Raw genomic sequence first — 19,569 nt, 5'->3', positions numbered from 1 at the left:
TACATACACGGGGGAGTACGACACGTACAGGGGTGTACATACACGGGTGGGGGTACGACTCGAACGTACAGGGGTGTACATACACGGGGGTTCGACACGTACAGGGGTGTACATACACGGGTGGGGGTACGACTCGAACGTACGGGGGCTGGGGGGGTCGGCGCGTACATACGGGGGCTGGGGGGGGTACGGCGCGTACCGGGCCGCCTACTCTGGTCGTTTCGCGCCATACTTCGCTTTTCCGGCACTTTTTGGGTGCCGTGAAAATATTGCCGTCCGGACTGCTGTCGGTTCGAATCGTACTTCCTGGGTCGTGAAACGCTGCCTGAAAACGTCCCGACGTCACGTCGCAGCATTCCCGGATCACATTCGTATGTATATTTTCGTCGGTCGGTGTTTTTTACGATTCGTACGGAAATGGTGTTTCCGTGCGAATCGTAATTCCATGTTTGTAAAGTTTTACGACCGGGTACGAGTCGGACGGAGAAAACGCTCCGACCGACGGTTCGTACCCGGTTTTTACCGGATCGTAATCGGCACCTTGGTGTCCCAGGTAAACAACAGAACCATGCCCAACCTGGCACATACTTTCCTTGATACCCTGCTTGTTGCAGATCTTGAAGCACTTCCTTGAGGTGGACGAGGTGACCCTCGAAGGTGGAACTAAGCACAACAATATCATCCAGGTATGCTGCACTAACCTTTTCCAAACCTGAAAGTACAATGTTCACGAACCTCTGGAAGGTCGCAGGTGCATTTTCAGCCCAGAAGGCATTATTGTAAACTGAAATTAGTCTTCAGAGGTAAAAAAAACAGACATCTTCTTGGCTCCTGGTGTGAGGGCTATCTACCAATAACTTGAAGTCATGTCAAAGATGCTCAGATATTACGCACCGCGGCTTGTCAATGAGCTCAGCACCTCTTGGTATGGGGTGGGCATCAGTTGTGGTGCCTACATTTAGGCCTCTGTAGTCCACACAAAACTTCATCTCAGGTTTTCCTCCTTTTGGGTTTAGTTTGAGCACCAATACCACTTGGCTCTATCACCCTAGGCTCTAGCATCTTGGCAACAGTAGTTTTGATGCATGTTTTGACCTGATCTTACAGTCTGTAGATTTTGCTTTGTACAGGCAAGCTATCACCCATTTACACATCATGGGTACACAAACTTGTCAGACCTAAGATCAAAGAAAGTAGCACAGAAAACTGCCTCAGGAATCTGTACCAGTCTGTCTCCTGTTGGTTTGTGAAAGTGGAGAAGAGGACTACCCCTTCCACTGAGCCATCTTTGACATTGGTGGGAAGGAGATCAGAGAGAGGTTGACTGTCCTCTTGTTCCCTTCAATCTGTCACCATGAACACTGTAATATAAGCTCTGTCATGGTGGAGCTTGAGGCTGTTCAGATGGATCACCCTGTGAGGGTGCCTTGCAGTCCCTAAGTACACTAGATAGGTGACTACCCCCCTCTTTTCCAAGGTAGGGTAGCATCCAGTCCATTTGTCTCGATGCTCCCGGGGTACCACAGGCTCAAACACCCATACCAGCTGTCCTGGTTGGTACTTAACCATGGAGGACTTCTGATCATACCCGTGCTTCACAAGCACTTACAGATTCTTGTTTGCTTTCTATATATATAGTCAGCTGTCCTCAAGTGAAATATTAGTACATAGTTCACTTAATCTTGTTCGGGTTCTTAGAGCGTTGTCTCCCAACGTTCTCTTGGCAAGCTCAAGGGACCTTTTGCAAGGTGTCCAAAAAGTCAAGCAAATGGACCCTTTTGAGGAACCTCCCTGTTTGAAAACTGTAGGCATTGGGTTGGGTTGAGGTTTAATATGTTGGTTTTGGAGGAATGTCTGATTTTATGTGACCATTCAAGGGTCTAAGCAATGTGTCAACTAATATGTTACATAGATACTTCCCCTTTATCGTTTGCTTACAAGTTAACTGCACTGATGCAGTAGACCCCATCTGTTATCTTCATCTAACACATATTGTTCTAGCAAGAGTGGGTGCAGGCTGGTATTGAGGCCTCTGCCTGATCTTGAAGCTTCCGCAAATCATGATGGCTCCGTTAGAGCCTTCATGTTTTGTTTTAAAGGTTTCCTTCAGATTGAGAGATTTTCTGTTTCTATTTGGATGTTTGTCAATGCTGATTTAAAACTTTTAAGAGCTAGGAGAATCTCTTTTTGGCCGCTAGGGGGCACATAGACGCTCTAAAAATCTGAAGAGGTCCAATTCCCAGTTTTGTTTTCTCAACTTTAAGTGCTGGACGTTGTTATTTCGGTTTTGATAGGTAGTTTCTACTCAATATAAGAATTTGGTAACCAACCCACATTTATAGCCCACCGTTGCCTGCCATTGGGCTGTCTCTCGGCAGGTAATGCAAATGTTGCCTAACTCTACAGATCAATATTGTCCAAGGCCCACGTCTCCTGAAAACAACAGATATCATATTTTTAACCCTGGGCGTAGTTTGCGATGTAGCGCTACGCGTAGCTACGCGAAGTGCACTTCGCACTACGCGAGCTACGCGTAGCTTCGCAAACTGCGTAGTGCACTGTGCAAGATGCTGTTCGCACTAATTGCACAGTGCCGGATGCTTGTCCGCACTGTGCAATCAGTGCAAACTGCATCTTGCACAGCAGAAGCGGTCGTTTTCTGCCGCTCGAGTAGATTTCTACTCGAGCGGCAGCTTTCTCAACTCGGACTGGTAGTTTCTCATCGCGAGCGGTCGCGAGCATACGCGACCACTCGCAATGAGAAACCTGACCTCCCCGCGTTGAGAAGCTCGCCGGGAGGTGTATTTTCCACGCTCGCGATCGGCAACTTGATGTTGCTGATCGCGAATGAGGAAAAAGTCTCGCCGGGATGTCATTTTGCTTGCTCGCGGTCGCCAACTTGACGTTGAGGACCGCAAGCAAGCAAAAAATGACTGCTGCACTACGCTACGCGTGTTTGCACTGTGCTACGTGAAATTCGCGTAGTGCAAAGTAGCGCAAACTTCGCAAACTACGCGAGCGTAGCGTAGTGCTTTGCCCAGGCTTAATTTCTTTATATATGCTACCCAGACTTTGTTTTCCAACTTTTTTCCTAGGCTGGTTAAGTTCCTACTGTCTTATGATCACCACTTTGGGACTTTTTGGGCACCCTCTCCATACCCACTAATCAGCTATCTTTCCCATCTCTATAGAGCCAAATAACTGAGAATCCACCCGATGCTGGTGTAACGTCCCTGAGGTACACTTTGTATGTATGGGCTCCTTAGAATGCAAAGAGGTTGCTTGACCTCGGCAGTATCCTATAAAAATGGACAGTATGTTCTCAATCTTTTATATGCCTTACAGTTGCTGGAAAGGTTGGCAGTGGTGAAGTGCGCTGCTCACTAGCACCCTCAGAACGATGTTTCAAGGGATAATGCCCTAGCTGATTCAGCTGCTATTAGTGCTACACTTTCCAAAACTGCCTATGTTGCTATGTATGTTGTAAGAACTGATTTATTTCTTGTACCCACTTTAAAGGATCTGTCTCAATTGTAGGATGACGCCTCCAAAAGTGAAAAACTATCCTTGCTCATGCAACAATGTAAAATATATTTGCCACTGCAACCCATTGGTCTGTACCCCTCTTCTCTTCAAAAGACCAAAGCTGTTGCTAATCCTTTATCACCTGGCAGACAATGCATTAAGGTCATCCCTTCTGCTCACCCTTCCCTTTGGGCTCCTTCATGCATGTACATGTAAACTTTATTCAGCTGCCAAAATGCTCAAAAAATTCTTATGCTCTTGTAATGGTGTGTATATTTTCACAATGGATGTAAGCGTACTTCTGTGCCCTTACTGATGCCATCACAGTAGCTAAGTGGTTACCCAGAGACTTCATTCTTAGGTTTGGGACACTGAGCCAGATCAGTAGTGATCAAGGGAACCACTTCGAGTCAGCAGTAGAGCAGGCAGTTTTCTGCAGATTAGATCGGCATCCACAGTGCCTATCACTACGGGTCAGTGGGCAAAGCAGGCAAGAATAATGGGACACTGAAGAATTAGATAGCTAAGACATGTTCCAAAACACAGCTAAAATGCCCTGCCAGTAGCTGTGTGGCCTTTGAGAGTGATCTTTTCCCATAAGACAAAATTGAGCTCATATGAAATTGTCATTGGTTGATCTGTGATGCTCTCATCAAATCTTTGTCTCCTCTACCAAGGTAGATTTACAGTTAAGTGATGATGCTATTCTACAGTATTGCATGACCTTATATAATGTGTTTCCAGTTTCCGTTCTCAGGAGCAAGATACTTTATCTGAGTGTCCCGCCAAGGTCTGCCATTCTCTACAGCCCTGTGATTGGATCAATGTTCTGGTATTCCAGAGGAAGACCACACCACAGCCCCGCATACCAGATATGTACGAGATATTGCTCATCACCAACACAGCTGTCAAATACCATTGTTTGGTGACTTGGATCCACACATCTCACTGCAACTTAGCTGTTCCGCCGAGGGACTAGATTGCTTCTGCTGCTGCTTTAAGGCTATTCCTGGCACTGGACCATCTGCTGAGGCTGTTTCTGATGTGGCCCCATCATCTATTGCCGTGTGTTGGAAAATGACCCTCTCTACATGGTCACTCCCACATTTTTTGTCTTCCTCCTCCACTTTTTGAGACCTCATTTTTGTTAGCCTTAATACTTTCTGCACTTTACCACTGCCAACCAATGCTAAAGCACATGTACTTTCTCCTTCAGACATGGTAACATTGGTTCATACCCAATTGGCATATTTAATTTACTTATAAGTCCTTTGTAAAGAGCCCTACATATGCCCGGGCCTGTGAATTGAAATCTACTAGTGGGCTTTCAGCACTGATTGTACTGACCACTTAAGTAGCCCCTTAACCGTATCTCAGGCATACCAATGCAGACCCTGTTTGTACAGTGTAAACTGTTATGTGGACCTGACAACATACACCTCTTGCAAGGCCAAAAACATCCCTTTTCTTACATTTATTTCACCCCTAACGTATGCCCTGCCAGAGAGCAGGGTGCAATGTATTTAAAAGGCGGGACATTTACTTTTAAGTTTTACATGTCCTGGTAATGAAGAACTCTCACATTTGTTCTACACTACTGCAAGGCCTATCTCTACCATAGGATACATTTGGGATTACCTTATTCTCTTTTATACGTGTAATTCCCAATTGTGAAGAGATAGAGTTTTAAAGTTTAGTTTCTCTGGAATCACAATTTGAAATCTAAATTCATGATGATGTTGGATTTTAAATTGCACTTCTGAAAATGTCACTTTTAGAAAGATGGCATTTTCTTACTTTAGTTATTTGGTGCGTGCTTCCTGTCTTTGATCATATGTCTGGAGTGGGCAGCAATTGGGCTTTCTGCATTTCCCCTAGACGCCACTCTCAATAAGAGCTTATGTGTGACTCAATGGGCCATCCTGGCAGGATGGGAAGGAGGAGCTGCACCTAGCCTCACTTACACCTGAATAGTTTGTGTCCTGTCTCCACACAAAGGGTGGCATGCCCCCCTGAAGTAAGTCTGGAGCCAGGGCAAGAAGGGAGGACATCATTGCACTTCAAGGGCATTTCTTTGAAGTCTCCCCCACTTCAAAGGCACAACTTGGTATAAGTACTGGACCTCAGACATCACCACATCAGTACATTTCTGGGCCTGTGGATACTCTGCCAGGAAGCCTGCAGTGCTGCTGAAAGGACTGGATCTCTGCTAGACTGCCACTCCAAAAGAGCTGGTGCTTTGCTGTACTGACCTGCTGCCTGCTGCCCACTTGCCTGGAGAGGAAAAACTGGGCCTGGAACCCATCTTGAACCCAGGACCCCAAAGGGACTCAAATGGCTAGTCTGCCGGCCTCCTGATCTGAGCCTCAGGGGAACAACAGGCTCCCCACAGCTCCTAGACACGTTTTCAATGAGCTCCTGATCCCCAAGAGGTGCCTCTCAGATCATGGGTATTTGGAAATGGTTCTTATGGTCTTAAAGTCAAACTTTTGGGCTTTTCGCGAACAGGCCAGTTTGACCCACAACTGCGCCTCTCGCACAGAGAAGCAGTGCAAACCACCACAAGTTCATCTCTTTGCCCAGCAAGCATCATCTGCCGGTGTGGATTGTCACTGCGAGGCCTCAGCCCGCCTGTCCACAATACCTGGCTGGCTCTTTGTGCCACGCTACTACCAGTGAACTTCTAACCAGCTAAAGAGACTCTTGCCACAAAACTTGAGAAAGTAAAACTTCAGCTGGACTAACCCGTATCTGTATCCAACCCATGTTCCATGGTGGTCAGCTTGAACTTTTTGACTTTGAACTGGTCCAGTTCGACCAGATATACTCGGTTGGCACGTTATGCTTTTAAGTGTTATTTTACAGTTTGTTCTTTAAAAATTCATAACTTCGGTTATATGATTGGATTTTTGCTGTTTTGGTCTTGTTTAATTTATTACATTAAGCTCTATTTTTCTAACCTAGTGTTATTTTTGTGGAGGTGGTTTCACTGCTTTACTGCTTGAAGTGTTGCACAAATACTTTACACATTGCCTCTAAAGTTTAGCCTGACTGCTCAGTGCCAAGCTACCAGAGGGTGAGCACAGGTTAATTTAGGGTTTGCCTGCTTCTTAACCTGTCTAGGATTGTGGTTGCTGCTTGATTTGGGCTCATACCCTAGTCAACCAACAATCCAATTTTTAACAGTGGGGCAAATACTCTATGCTCCTCTCCATGCCTGTTCCACCACCATCATGTGTTGCTGCCTCAACAGCTTCTCATCGCTCCTGCGTCCTTCCAAGGTAAGCCACCTCCTCCTTCTGGATATCAGATACCTCTGTGTGTGTGTGTGGCCTTAAGCCTTGAGCATCTGGCTGCTGGTTGGTACATTTTTACGGCAGAATGGGTAATTTTCCGAGGCCAAACTGTATTACACTTTCCCTTGCACTGAACTTCCGCTTGGCTTACAAGGGTATCTCCAATGTGTTTCTGCTGGTAAAGTAGACACTTAACAAAACCTCTTCCCCCTTTTGGATATGCACACACATTTGTGGGAGATAGCATTGCTTTGGTCGGACTTCCCGTGAGTTTTAATGACATATGCCTTCAACTTTTCATCTCAGGCATAGACTTCATCTTCCCCTCTTTCCTCCCAAGCCTTGAAAAGTTTACTAACCTTTTCGATTGTAATATGCCATATGCGACATGTCTTGCAATGACTGAGCAAGGACTTACTTTTGAGCACAGAGGAGCAAATGTCTCCAGTATTATTTTTGGGGACAAGGAAAATGTGATTTAACAATGGAAACCATTTATTTTGAGTCACCTCCTTTTGAATAGTACCTTCCCCTTTGGACTGTTGTTTCTCAAACGCCCCCACAAAGAGGTCATGAATATTTCATTTGTGGATCCCAAGCTTACTCCTGGCTAGCTTCAGACCAGACTGGGACTTGTTATGCAAATGTACATCGTTCCAGACGTAAGACACTTTGATGATCATCCATTAGAGAAAAGAGGAGCAGGCTGCTATTTCAACTACCTTCTGATTCTTCTCCGCTTTAATTCCCATGTTTGGAATGACTGTAACTTTAGATGAGATAAGAAGAAATGCAGACATTTAGAGTGGAATACGAAATTACACCTCGGTCGCTTTGGGATTAGAAACAGAACAGTTAGATGCCACTGTCAAGATGCTGATCCAAAACAGAATAACTTTCGATTGTCTCTTAGCGGCCAAAAGGGAGGTCTGTGCTATTGTAGGGAACGAAAGCTGCACTCATCTTCCCAACACTTCACTTAGCATACAAGAAAAATAGATAATATTAAGGGGAATGGATATTACATGAAATACAAAGTGACCAAGCACTAATAGCATCTGATGTGGCTGGGGATATTTTGGCTTTTGGGGTATGAAGATAGTGGTATTGTTCAAGGTTGTTATAGTTATAGCTCTTAACTAAATATTGTGCATTATCCAACCACTTACACAAATAATGGCATTGCCAAACGTTTCCGCTGGCTACCACTCATGACGATGAGAAAAGTGGTAACAATGAGATTAATAAAGGAATGATGAGATTATACTTTATGGAACTACTGTAAGTTTGAATGTTTCCTATTGGATAAAAAGGGGACTGTGAAAACAAACTTAAAATCTTGTCTGTAGTATACAAATTTACGTTCATATGATGTTGTGTTACTAAATGCACATATAGCCCTGAATGTATTAACTATTTTGAATCAAACATGAATGTCATTTTATAGTAGTTTGAAGCTTTCTGTAACACTAAACATGATTCCTAATTTTCATAACTCTCGGTGGCTCATAAGCCATGGCTTGGGGTTGTACCTTGCACATTTCCTAACAATGCAACCTTGTTTTCAAAGGTTTTGTGAGAATAGTGAGACAAATATTGTGAACATGAATTACATCTTCCCATCAACACCAATCAGCACCTCCTAGAGGAGGTTTTCGCTGAGAGCAACAAGTTTCTGTTATGCAATGAAGTTTCATTAACTTTTACTAAGCAAAACATGCATATAATGTTGATTTCTATGAATTTTAAGCTCCAGCTGACTGTTTTCTTGAATATTTTGTCGCTGTGCTTGTCGCTGTGCTTGCTATTTTGAATTAAACACTAGTTGGATGATACACTTCCCGACTTGTGTTTTATTTTTAACAATTTCCTTCTTGCTAGAGTTACATTGTTGAATTTTGAGCTTTTCACTAAAAATTGCTATGAATTATGAATTTTCAAGTTTTGAGTTATTGCATTTTATGACTTTTTCTAACAAAAAGGAGTACAACTAAAAAAACAATTTTAAAAAAGGCTAAAAGGAAATGTTGCTCTCTTCAGCAATACAGATGTTCTTTACAGCCATTCACAATCTGCTGCACAATCATGTGAAGTGGAGTATCCTAAAGCACTGGCAGTAGGTGACAGTGAAAGCGGCCTAGTCAGTGTATCACGGGCCCCAGTGAAAGAAAGAAAATGGTTCCCTGCAGGAGGTAACACAGGTCCCTGCAGTCCTTGCAGTGCAGGGGGGGCTGCCGAGCCTTCAAGGCCCCCCAACCTTTCAGGGGGCCCCATTCAGCCCAGGCCCAGTGAATATCTGTGAGATATGGGGGCCTCTCATCACATTCAGCAGGGGTCCATTCGTTTTGCATGATGTCACGGGCCCCCCCTTCGCCCCAGCTGCTGTTTGAATTATACAATACAGCAATAATCAGGGTTCAGTAAGGCCCTCAGGGGTCTGTGCCCCAGTGCCACTGCACCTACTGCATCAATGGAAACCACGCGCCTTAACAGTGAATAAATCCTGGGTGTGTGAGACATGCTTTGCGGAATGCACTGACCACAAGGTACAAAATACACATCATTGATTAATCAGGGAGTTGTGGCCTACAGGGAGTGTACTTTTCAACAATTAGCCCGAGGGTTATTCAGGAGTTCATTCCAAGATGGACTCCTACATAAACGGGATTTAGATATTCAGCTAACAATGCAGCCCCTCTTTCATCTAATTTTACCCGCAGCTCCCTGGTCCTAGCTGAATCCGAGCTTGGCCTTTCAAGGTGCATCAGCGGATCCATCTTGGACGAGCAGCTCACAGGCTCATCCTAGACACACATTCTTGAGCGGCTTGATGCTACAAATAGCGTCAACGGCTGTTACGATTCATTTTCAGGCAAAAAATAAGCAATGTCGCACTCTTATTTTCATAATGTGAAAGTGCAGAGCTAGCGTTTGCAGAAGACGATAAAGACACGAGCCACTTACTTGGTTACTCTCAGGTAGTCCTGCGCGTAAGCATCAATTAGATATGGGTTTAAAACATTACCTATGCTAGTTGTTTCTGGTGATGTGGAAGTAGTTTTAGTCGACGTAGCTTCAGAGTTTACAGCAGCTGTGGAAGTGGTGCCATCGGTTGTGGTTGCACTTGTGTCATTGGGCGCCGAAGTGGGACTATTAGGTTGGGTTGTATCACTTAGTCCGCCCGCCACACTGGTGGCTGAGGTTGTGCCCTGTTCTGTGGTTGTTGGAGGACTGGGAGTTGTACCTGTAGGGTTTTGTTTCGTTGTTGGAGTAGTGGTGATAGTAGATGTCTCAGTGGTGGTGGTTGGAGACTTCCCTGTACTCGTTGCATCGGAGGTGATGGTTGTGGCTGCATCTGGTGTAGTCGTCAGAGTGGGGGGAGCCGTTGAGGTTATATTCGGTGACTGTGCGAAAGTGCCTGCATTGGGGTCATAGATGTATAATTAAGAACAGAAAGAATAATTCAGAATGTCGCAGTCAATCTGAGAGCCAACATTATTTTGATACACGCGTCAGCCCAGCCACACAATGTCACTTTGTTGTAAGAATATTGTTCTTTTTTATGGGCCCACTTTGTCTAAAATAAGTTTCCCTTATTGTCATACCGAATAATTTCTATGTTAAATTAAGTGCACGTTTGCTCTTAAAGACTGTTACGGTTTTTGAAATTTTGCCGGCAGAAGCTCATCAATTTAGAAGAATAGTCACCTCCTGATTTAACACAAGAAAGTACATTTATGATATGCGTGTGCCTCGTGAAGGTTAACAGTCTGTTGGATTTTTCCGTGGCCGTTTGCAAAACACAGAAAAGGTTAATGAATGATTGCAGATTTCTAGCGCCTTGTATTGTATGATGCTGCGCTAAGTAGCGTTTTACAATCTACAGGACAACTTCAATGAGCTTTCTGATCTGTCTAACACGAAAGAGAAACGGGCTCTAATGAAAAGACTATAGCCCTCATTGCAATCGTACCATAATTCGCCATCTGGCCTTTCACGGGCATTATTAGCCGCATTGGGGATTACAAGTGATGCAGTATTACCGCAACCGGTGTTCTAGGTGCGGTAATTCCGCTTTTCTACAAGAAACCAATCGTGCAGGTCATTCGTGAAGTATCAATCAATCAATAGTTCTTTATTCGGTTGTTAAAATTAAATCAACATCATAAGAACTTCGTGAAGTACTTTGTCCTCAGATATCATACCATCTATAAATTAGGAGTTCACACATGGAAACCTGTGAGCTGTATTAATATCCGCTTGTTATTCCCCATTACGTTGGCGTCTAATGGTGACCAACGCATTGTATCACCTGGTGGTACCGGTAATCTAGTATCACAGATGGTAGCAGTAGTTTATGGGGGTGGGGAGAGGTATTTTCAACCCAAAAGTCCTAGACACATAATGACGGCGATTGAAGGGAAAATAGGACCCCCCTGCGGCGTCAATCATCTTTACTGTGTGGTGAATATACTTAATGATATCATTTTTAGAGTCCCATAAATCACCGATGCCCACAATTGGTACAGAGGGCCGCATCTAAGGTATCATTTTAGAACTTCCACAAAGGATACATTTACATCCATGCATACCTAGTCTATATCTCTGAAAGCGTCTACCAAGCAACCAAGCAGGACCCTGAAGACAAAGCTCTCATGCTTACTTCTCTCTACCACTCACCCTCCAGATTCTTTTAAATAAGGAACAATATGGCGAGTATTTAAAGAATGCAACATTTTTTCCAACAATCTTTGAAGTATATGTATTATTCTGCTTAAAAAAATATTTGTTATACTTAATGGGAAGGTGTTCCTTGAAAAGCACAGGGGCGTTTATGTAGCAGCGTATTTCACCATAGACACAGAATGGGTGAAATATTTTAATAATTTTTCATTTTCGGGAAATGTCCTTTTTAAATTATCTTTTGAAAGGGCCTCTAGCTAGAAAAAAACGAGGAAAATGAATTAGGACATAAATGCATTTATACATGTAATTGAGCATTACTTCTTAAATGCACCATTGAGCAGTGCTTTAAATGGGGGCAAAATAGTGCAGGCACTCATTTAAATGTGGCGAGTGGGCGGGGCTTGGGGGCGGGGCTTAGGGCAAGACATGCCAATACTTATTCACTTCGATACTACTTGCAGCACAGACATGGGAAATGTCTTTCAATGAACAAAGCAGGTTTGTTTACTTATAACAAAAAACACGAAAGCCAAACGCGGCGATACTTCAACTTTTTGTTGTTTTGTAAAATATGCAACATACATTTTTGCTGTTCTCGAGTGACACAGAAAGAAACAAGCAGACATGCACCCACAACACATTCCACACATTTCCGCTACTATAACTTCCAAGAGTGTCTCTATTGTCTCCATCCCCCCCATTTCTCTCGTTTTTCTCAACAATCACAGGCAAGCAAACATAAGCAGACACTTAACAAAAGAATCGGGTACGCTTTAAAGCCATTTGAACCTGGTTACCTCCCATGGCATTCTTAATTAAGCTAATCACTGGGCTGCCTCGATGTCTGTGAACACCCAGATGGTATGCAAATGAGCCCACGCTGAATTGTTCACTGGGCTCGGCGCAGGTCTATAGAAGTACCTTAGCTATCAAAAAAAGGCCGCCAGCGTTTCATGAGTACCGGTACTCTCCTCGGCAGTAGAGAAGTGCCGGTACTCCGATTGATAAATCTAAGAAGTGCCGGTACTCAGTACCGGTGAGTACCGGCCCATTTAAAGCACTGCCTTTGAGGAAATATGAGGCGAATGCTGCTTTGCCAGGCACATTTTATGGGTTTTAAAGGCAGATCGACACATGTTGGCACATGACTATGAGTACTCGAAGGAGGCGGTTATGTGGGACACCACATGCCCATACTTTTTTTGATTTAAGGAAAACAGTTACCCTACTTTCTATGAAAAGATAACCGTTCTGGGACGGTTAATTCCGAGAGCTGAAATGCTTCAGCTGAAATGGACGGCTGGCAGTCTCCTGTGCTGTAAAACCGAGGAAAGGGAAGACAGCTAAACAAGCCTTCTTGCCAGGGAGCCTGCTTAAATGAAAGAAATATAAATGTGCACAACTGAACAATCTTCAAATGTAAAGGGAGCTTAAGCAGGTATTGGCTTTAATTAATGGAATCACGACGATTCCTGATGACAGATTTATACTTTTTGAGTGGCATTGGAAGGGAGTTACCAGGCGAGCTTTTAAGAGTGCTTTTTAAAGGGGCATAACACAGGCCGCTGAGCAGGGCCGTTTCTAGGTGTTTTGCCGCCCTAGGCAAGAATTGAAAAATGCCGCCCCCTCCCTTTTACTACCATCACTCTCTCCCCCTGTCATCCAGGCTAGAAGAATTAATGCATTAGATATAAAAAAAACTCCTGTTTTTTGCCGCCCTCCCCCTTTTGCCGCCCTAGGCGGCTGCCTAGTCTTGCCTAATGGTAGAAACGGCCCTGCCGCTGAGCCACAGAGGCTGCATGGGCCTGTGTTACACCCCTAACTATTCTCTACTCCTCCAACCAGGATTCGATTCTGTGGCTCTCTGGTTACAAACAAAGACCTCCGCAGTGCATCTACTAATGAGGTTTCATAATGTGCGAAAGTGTATTTCCCACTGATTAACTTAACTTGCATATATTCTACATTTAATATAAATATTTTATATACAGTTACTTGAAGGTAAAAGACCAAAAAAAAAAATCACAGAATGTTTCTTTTTTTGCCATGCCTTTGACCCCCCCCCACACTTACTCACCCACCCCCATTGTGCACAGCATCACAGTTCCCATACTTTTAATGCACTTTGATGGCTGATGAGTCCACAGACGAGGTGCATGCAAAGACATTATCCCCCTATCTGTCAGCACTGTGCTGACTGTACCTACCTGTTGTGGGATAGACCTCAGTGGAACAGTCGACAGGACAGGTACACAAGCAGAGCATGGGCAGAGTCCATAGAGGGAGTGTTAAAGTTTGAAAGAGCGGGTTAAAATTTCGGGGGCTGCACTTTCCTGAAATGGCTCTGGTAATAGTATAAACTGTCAAAACCTAGAGGTGGGCAATACCCCTTTAGCCCATAGGAATTGATCTAATAGGATAAGTCTAGGTTGATAGTTGTAACAATATTAGACACTATTATATTGAATTTCCAGTCAATAATACTTTTAAGTTGTGTTGCAATTTATTCATCCAAATTTTAGAGATCCCTTAAGCAGCTGCCCAGTGATCGGTCCAGAGTCTAGTGCAGTGTTTAATTTGTTCAGGTGGTTGTAGACAGAACCGGCATTTGCTAAGATAGCACTCTGGGCATGGGACCTTCTTGCACATAAACAATCATTAATGTTTTTTTGCTCTTAAAGCAAAAACAAGGGGAAATGAAAGAATTTCTACTCGTTTCACCATTCTAACACCTGCTCTTGCATGGTGTTAGTTTTTGGAGCTGCCTCAGATTTACATCTCCTTGTAAATCTGGGGCAGCGTGAAAAGCAATGTGTGCTGAGTTGAAACGCCCACAGCAACACGTACTGCACGCCCCTTTGACGCTAAGTGATGCGTGTTAAAGGGGCCTTATTTACCAGGTGGTGTTAAGCCACAAAAAGTACCTTAACACCGCTTTGTAAATATGGAGAAGGGCATATCGCCACCAGAACCTCCCTAAAGGGAGATTCTGGTGGCAATATCACCTTGTAAATATGCTCCTATGTGTGTGCTAATGCTCAAGTTTAAGTCCAAAGTGATCCCTAGAGTTTTGGCGGTCAGCTTGCAGTTTAGAGCATCCAGGCTATTTACCCATTCTTGGATGTATGGTTATTCGTTGTGGTTGGACAAAACAAGAGTTTCCGTCTTTTCTTGGTTGAGTTTGAAGGGGTGGTGCAACAGACAGTTTTGAACTTTTATGAGCCTGGCATTAGCCGGCAAATGTCATTCAAAAAGGACATATCCAAGTACAGCTGGGTGTCATCCACATAAAGGTAGTATGCAGTGTTTTCTTGTCTATGTATTGTGGTGAGGGGCTCCATGTAAATGATGAAGAGTGTTGGTGAGAGGATTGAGCCTTGGGGGACAACTCAGGTGATGGCTGAAGTATTGGACTTCACATTGTTTATTTTTATTAAATGGGTTATGTAGAAATGAGGTGCACCATTGTAAAACTATGCCATCTGCTTTAATTTGTTGTTGAAGGGAGTCCATTAGTAGCTTATTATCCTCCGTATCAAAGGTCACTGATAGGTCTAGGAGGATGAGCAAGCTGCATCTGTTTGTGTCTATGGATTTATGTATGTCATCAGCTATATTCAGTATTGCTGTTTCTGTGCTGCAACCTTTTCTGAAACCTGGCTGGTGCGAATTGAGAAGGTTATTGGTTTCAATGTGTTGGTTGAGTTGGGAAAGAACACATTTCTTGAGAATTTCTGTCTGGAAGGGAAGGTTTGAAACCAGCCTGAAATTCTTGAAATCCTTCTGGGTTGTCACTGTTTTTTTTTTCAGTAGGGTTCTTATTTGACTCTGTTTGAGGTCGTCAGGTATCCTGTTACTCAGTGAGCTATTTATTATCTTGGTCCATTGTGTGGATAAGGTGTGGTTGAGGCTTTTAGCCAGGGAGGCTGGGAGCGGGTCTGCAAAATGTGAGGAGGGTTTAGAACTTGCGATCACCATGAAGATATCTTCTTCAGTGAGTGGGTGGAATGTCTTGCAGTTTTTGGGTGCTGCCGGGGACCTTGGGCAGCGGTTGGGTTTGGTGTTCCCTGGAATAAAGGACTCTGATTTGGGGACCAGAGTGTGCTGGGGTTATATTAACCTCAGTTATGGATGGAGTATTTTTGGTTGACGTCCTCGTGTGTGGGTTGAGGTAGAGTTCAATCTTTGTGATTTTGTCATCAAAGAATTTGGCAAAGTTGTCACAGCGTTCTTTAGAGACAGTGGGGGCGTTTTTGGTTGGTTTATTGTTTGATGATGTAAACAAAGATCTTTGGGGTGTTTTTTGGCATTGTCTAGCATTGCATTGTGGAAGAAGGTGTTTTTTCTTTTTGCTTGTTAGTTTTGTATTTTCTGCATTATCTTTTGAGCTGGTAGAGGTGGGATGTGGAAGGGCTATCTCCCAGATTCTTTCAGCAGCTCTTACTTGCCACCGTATAAAGATGAGGTCCTTGTTGAACCAGAATCTTGAAGGAATGTGTCTGACCCTTTTTAGTTTCAAGGGAGCTATCTGGTTCAGGGCAGTTTTCATCAATGAGTTGTATAGAGGTGTGAGCTCATCTGTCGAGAGATTATCAGTAAGGTGGGGGAGTAGAGATGAAACTTTTTCTTTCAGGTCAGTTAATGGGATCAGTTTGAGATTCCCGACCATTGGAGAGTTTTCTGCGGTCGTTTTGGAGGTGCTTCCACTTGTTTGGTGTGGAGCAGAATAATGTGGTGATAATACCAGTTGACTGGAAGTCTGATGTCTATGCTTATTGCTATAATTGCATAAAGGGTTGAGCCTCTGTTGTGGATTTTCCGCTTGCAGTGTTGGGTGAGATCTTGACTGAGTAAGAGCTTGTTTAGGGATTGGAGGATTAGTATGTCCTTCTTATTGTTCCAGTGAAGGTTGAAGCCACCTGGTATATTTTAGAGAGGGAGCAGTGAGTTATTAGGTCTGACAGGTGTTCAACAAAGGCAAGAGTGTTTCCTGGTGGGTGGTAGAGGAAGTGATAATTTGTGTGTTTATTGTCTCTTTGCGTAATGGAGGTGCTGAGGTATTCAAATGCGGGATGAGAGAGGGAATTTGTTTCTGCCATAGGTGAGCTGTTCTTGTAGATTGTACCACTATGATGTCGGATCTCCCTGTCCTCCTTAATGATGGAGAAACCAAGAGGAACTAAGTGGTCCAGGATTGGATAGGAGGATTCATTCAGCCATATCTTTGTGATGAATGCAATGTCAATGTCTTGGTACAGGATAGCTTCAGCCAGCTCTGTTGCATGCTTGGTTGCTGACCTACAGTTTATGAGCATGCATTTTGCATTACTTCTGCTAGTATGCTTCTGGGAGGGAGTGCCATAGGTATTCCAACGAACTGTGAGGGTGGCCTGGTGGCTTTAGAAGGGTTGAAGTCTCTGCCGATTCCAGTGATCAACTGGATGTTGAAGGTGGAGTGGTTCTGAGTTGGCATAAGGTGGTAAGTTTTTGCTAGCTCTGTCACCTCGTTCAGGGACATTTTGGGGCTCTTTCTTTACTGTTTGTGAGATTGATTGTTGAGAGGGGTTGCATGCCAGTTGTTCGGTTTTGTTTCAGGCAGCCGTAGGGGTTGTCTGGTGCAGTTGGGGTAGGGGTGGCGTGAGTGTTAAGCGTGTTCAGAGTAGGTTTTGAGGTTAAGGAGGATGTTGTTGAATTCATGCTTGACTATGTTGAGTTGTCTTTCCATGTGAATTAGACATTCAGTTAAAATATTCATGGAACTAAGGCTTATTGGAGAGAGTGACTCGACTTGTCTCTCCATCTGAGGTAGATGTTCAGTTAGATCGATCGTGGAGATGTTCAATGGAGAGAGGGTGTGGTTGTGAATGAGTGGGTTGACATTTTCATGTTATTCAGGACTTGGGGGTTGCATGGCAATGGGAGAGAGTAACGTTGTCCTGTGTTTCTTCCCCAGAGAGGAGGGTTGAAGGATATGGATTCAAAGTGGACCCTTGACCTTTCTTAGATGTGGTTAGGGTGAGGGTTCGGGTTTGGGTTCTCTGAGGCAGGTGTTTTTTGGTTGGGATCCTGTCTGGTATGGAAGTCTGAAGGTTGGGAGTTAGGGAGGGGTTTCTTGGGAGGAGAGTTGTTCATGAGATGTTGGGTTTATGTCTAGGACTGGTACTGGTGTTGGTGTTAGGCGCCACTCCAGCTGATATGTTGGGGCTGCTGATCGGTCTGTTATGAGAAAGTGGTGTATTGGGATGTAGGAATGGGAGATAGGTGTCATAGAAACAGAGGCGCATGTAGTGAGGGCAGGATGTATGTTAGTAGTAGAGATGGAGTGTGAGCTTCTGGTGTATCTCGTGTGCCATTCTCCTTGCATTGGGTCCCGGGATTGGGTTGGTGTGGTAGAAATATTAGAGGAATAGGAGATGGAGTTGCGTAGCAAAGGGAATATGTAATCAAATGACCACAGGTTGATGTCATGGGCTTGGATCAGGGCATTCCCATTCCTGTAGATAGTTGGAGTTCGAGATCAGCAGTTTTTGGCCATACGGGATGTTGATGGTAATCTTTATTCGTAGGTGGTTTGCTTGGTTAGTTCTCCATTTCATCTCGGTTATGTAGAAAATTAAATCAGTTTTTTCTTGTCCTTTGACTGTGTTGTCATATAAGTCTGCTATGATTGATTCTGGGTGTACTTTGAGCAGATTATGGTTGAAGATTTTGGTAGCCTTAGCTGAGAGGTTGGGGGTAAGTCATGGAGAAAGAGTTCGGACCATGGGGTTTCAAGTTGTTGAGTTGTAGGGGTGTGAGGAGTTTGTTGATAGCACACAATTTCTGACATGAGTTCTTGTCATCTACTTGGTTACACAGGGGTCTCTCTAGGATCTCCAGGACTATCGCTAGTGTCTGTGGAAAGAGGCCTCATTTTCATCAGGGATACTGCAGGGAAGGATGTGAGCCTATATTGAAGCTCAGCCATATCAGTTTAAAAGAGCTGTTCCCTTCTTGCAATGGGTCTTGGGATGTCTACATAAGTGGGATCACATAGTTAGAGTTTAGATTGCAAGTGGTGTGCCAGGACTGGTGACAGACCAGTCCAAGATGGCTGCTGTTTGGGGATTCCAGGAGAATCTCCATATTCCTCATTAGAATTCCGATGGATCTGACCATCTATGGGATGCTGCTTTTTGAGTGAAGGGGAGGGTGAACGTGATTTTTCAGAGGAGCCTTTATGTACTATTTATTTGTAGCTGATGCAAGTCTCAGACCAATCCAAGATGTCTGCCACTCGCTGTATCAGGTGGGCCTCTTTTTGTTTCTGTTGCTTTGTGGTGTTGATTTCAATGGAGCAGCCAAGATGGCTGCTCCTTGTGGAGGTGGCCTGTAGGTGAAGTCTTGGTCGACCCCGTCTAGATAGGGACTCTTCAGGGCAACCCTTGTACTCCCCAGGGCCACAGGGCCTGTGAAGGTGATCAGGGCAAAAAAAGATGTGTGCGCTGTGCAGGATATATCATGTGCAGCCGACTTACCGGCCACTGTGTTTCCTTGTCGCCTCTGTAGGGGACCTTCTCGGGCAGATTTGCACCTCTTTGCTCTCTGTCATGGGGCGACGGAACTGCAGGCTAAACTGAACGAGGCCCAGCCCGAATCTGCTCACGCCGCAGTTGCCACGCCTCCCGGCCACCTGCGCTGATGCTCCAGGTAGTGAATGGTGGCCCTGGTGAGATTGGATCATGAATGGGTCAGCACCACTAATACAGTCCCAGGGTCTATGCAGCAGGGACCGTAACTAGCACAATTGTAGCAATCATCTCGCCGAACACAGAGGCCTGCAGCTGGATTTATAACAACAATCGGTTCTGTTTACCTTCTAGCCCTTTCCTCCTAAACTCCGGGAAGAGAGAGCTTGACAGCCAGCTCTGACTGAGAAGGATGCTCCCATCCCTCTAGGGCCGTGGTGGTCCTCCTGGTGGCGTATCAGAAACTCAGCTACCGGCCTGTATGGGTATATCGTTGTTGTGTTTTACCTTTGTCCCTGCGTGGACACCGTAGTCACCCTTGCTAATTGTCCCAA

General features: G+C 44.5%; 1 protein-coding gene across 21 annotated transcripts in view; it reads right to left on the bottom strand.

The window, feature by feature from the left end:
* The window catches only part of MUC13 (mucin 13, cell surface associated), a 772,367-nt gene that overhangs the window by 667,743 nt on the left and 85,055 nt on the right, over positions 1-19,569 (bottom strand). For 16 of the 21 annotated variants that reach the window (XM_085647277.1, XM_085647282.1, XM_085647279.1 and 13 more), the window contains exon 2: positions 9,847-10,239. The exons of 3 other annotated variants lie outside the window; for them this stretch is intronic. In XM_085647277.1, coding sequence (XP_085503403.1) covers positions 9,847-10,239 — 393 coding nt within the window. The remainder of the gene's footprint in view (positions 1-9,846; positions 10,240-19,569) is intronic. 2 more of the 21 variants (XM_085647292.1, XM_085647294.1) reach the window with 1 other exon arrangement.

Source organism: Triturus cristatus, chromosome 3_2 (assembly GCF_964204655.1).
Source record: "Triturus cristatus chromosome 3_2, aTriCri1.1, whole genome shotgun sequence".
In the NCBI taxonomy this organism is placed as follows: domain Eukaryota; kingdom Metazoa; phylum Chordata; class Amphibia; order Caudata; family Salamandridae; genus Triturus; species Triturus cristatus.
Note: the sequence above shows the minus strand (reverse complement) of the source record. Positions and strands in the feature narration are given on the sequence as shown.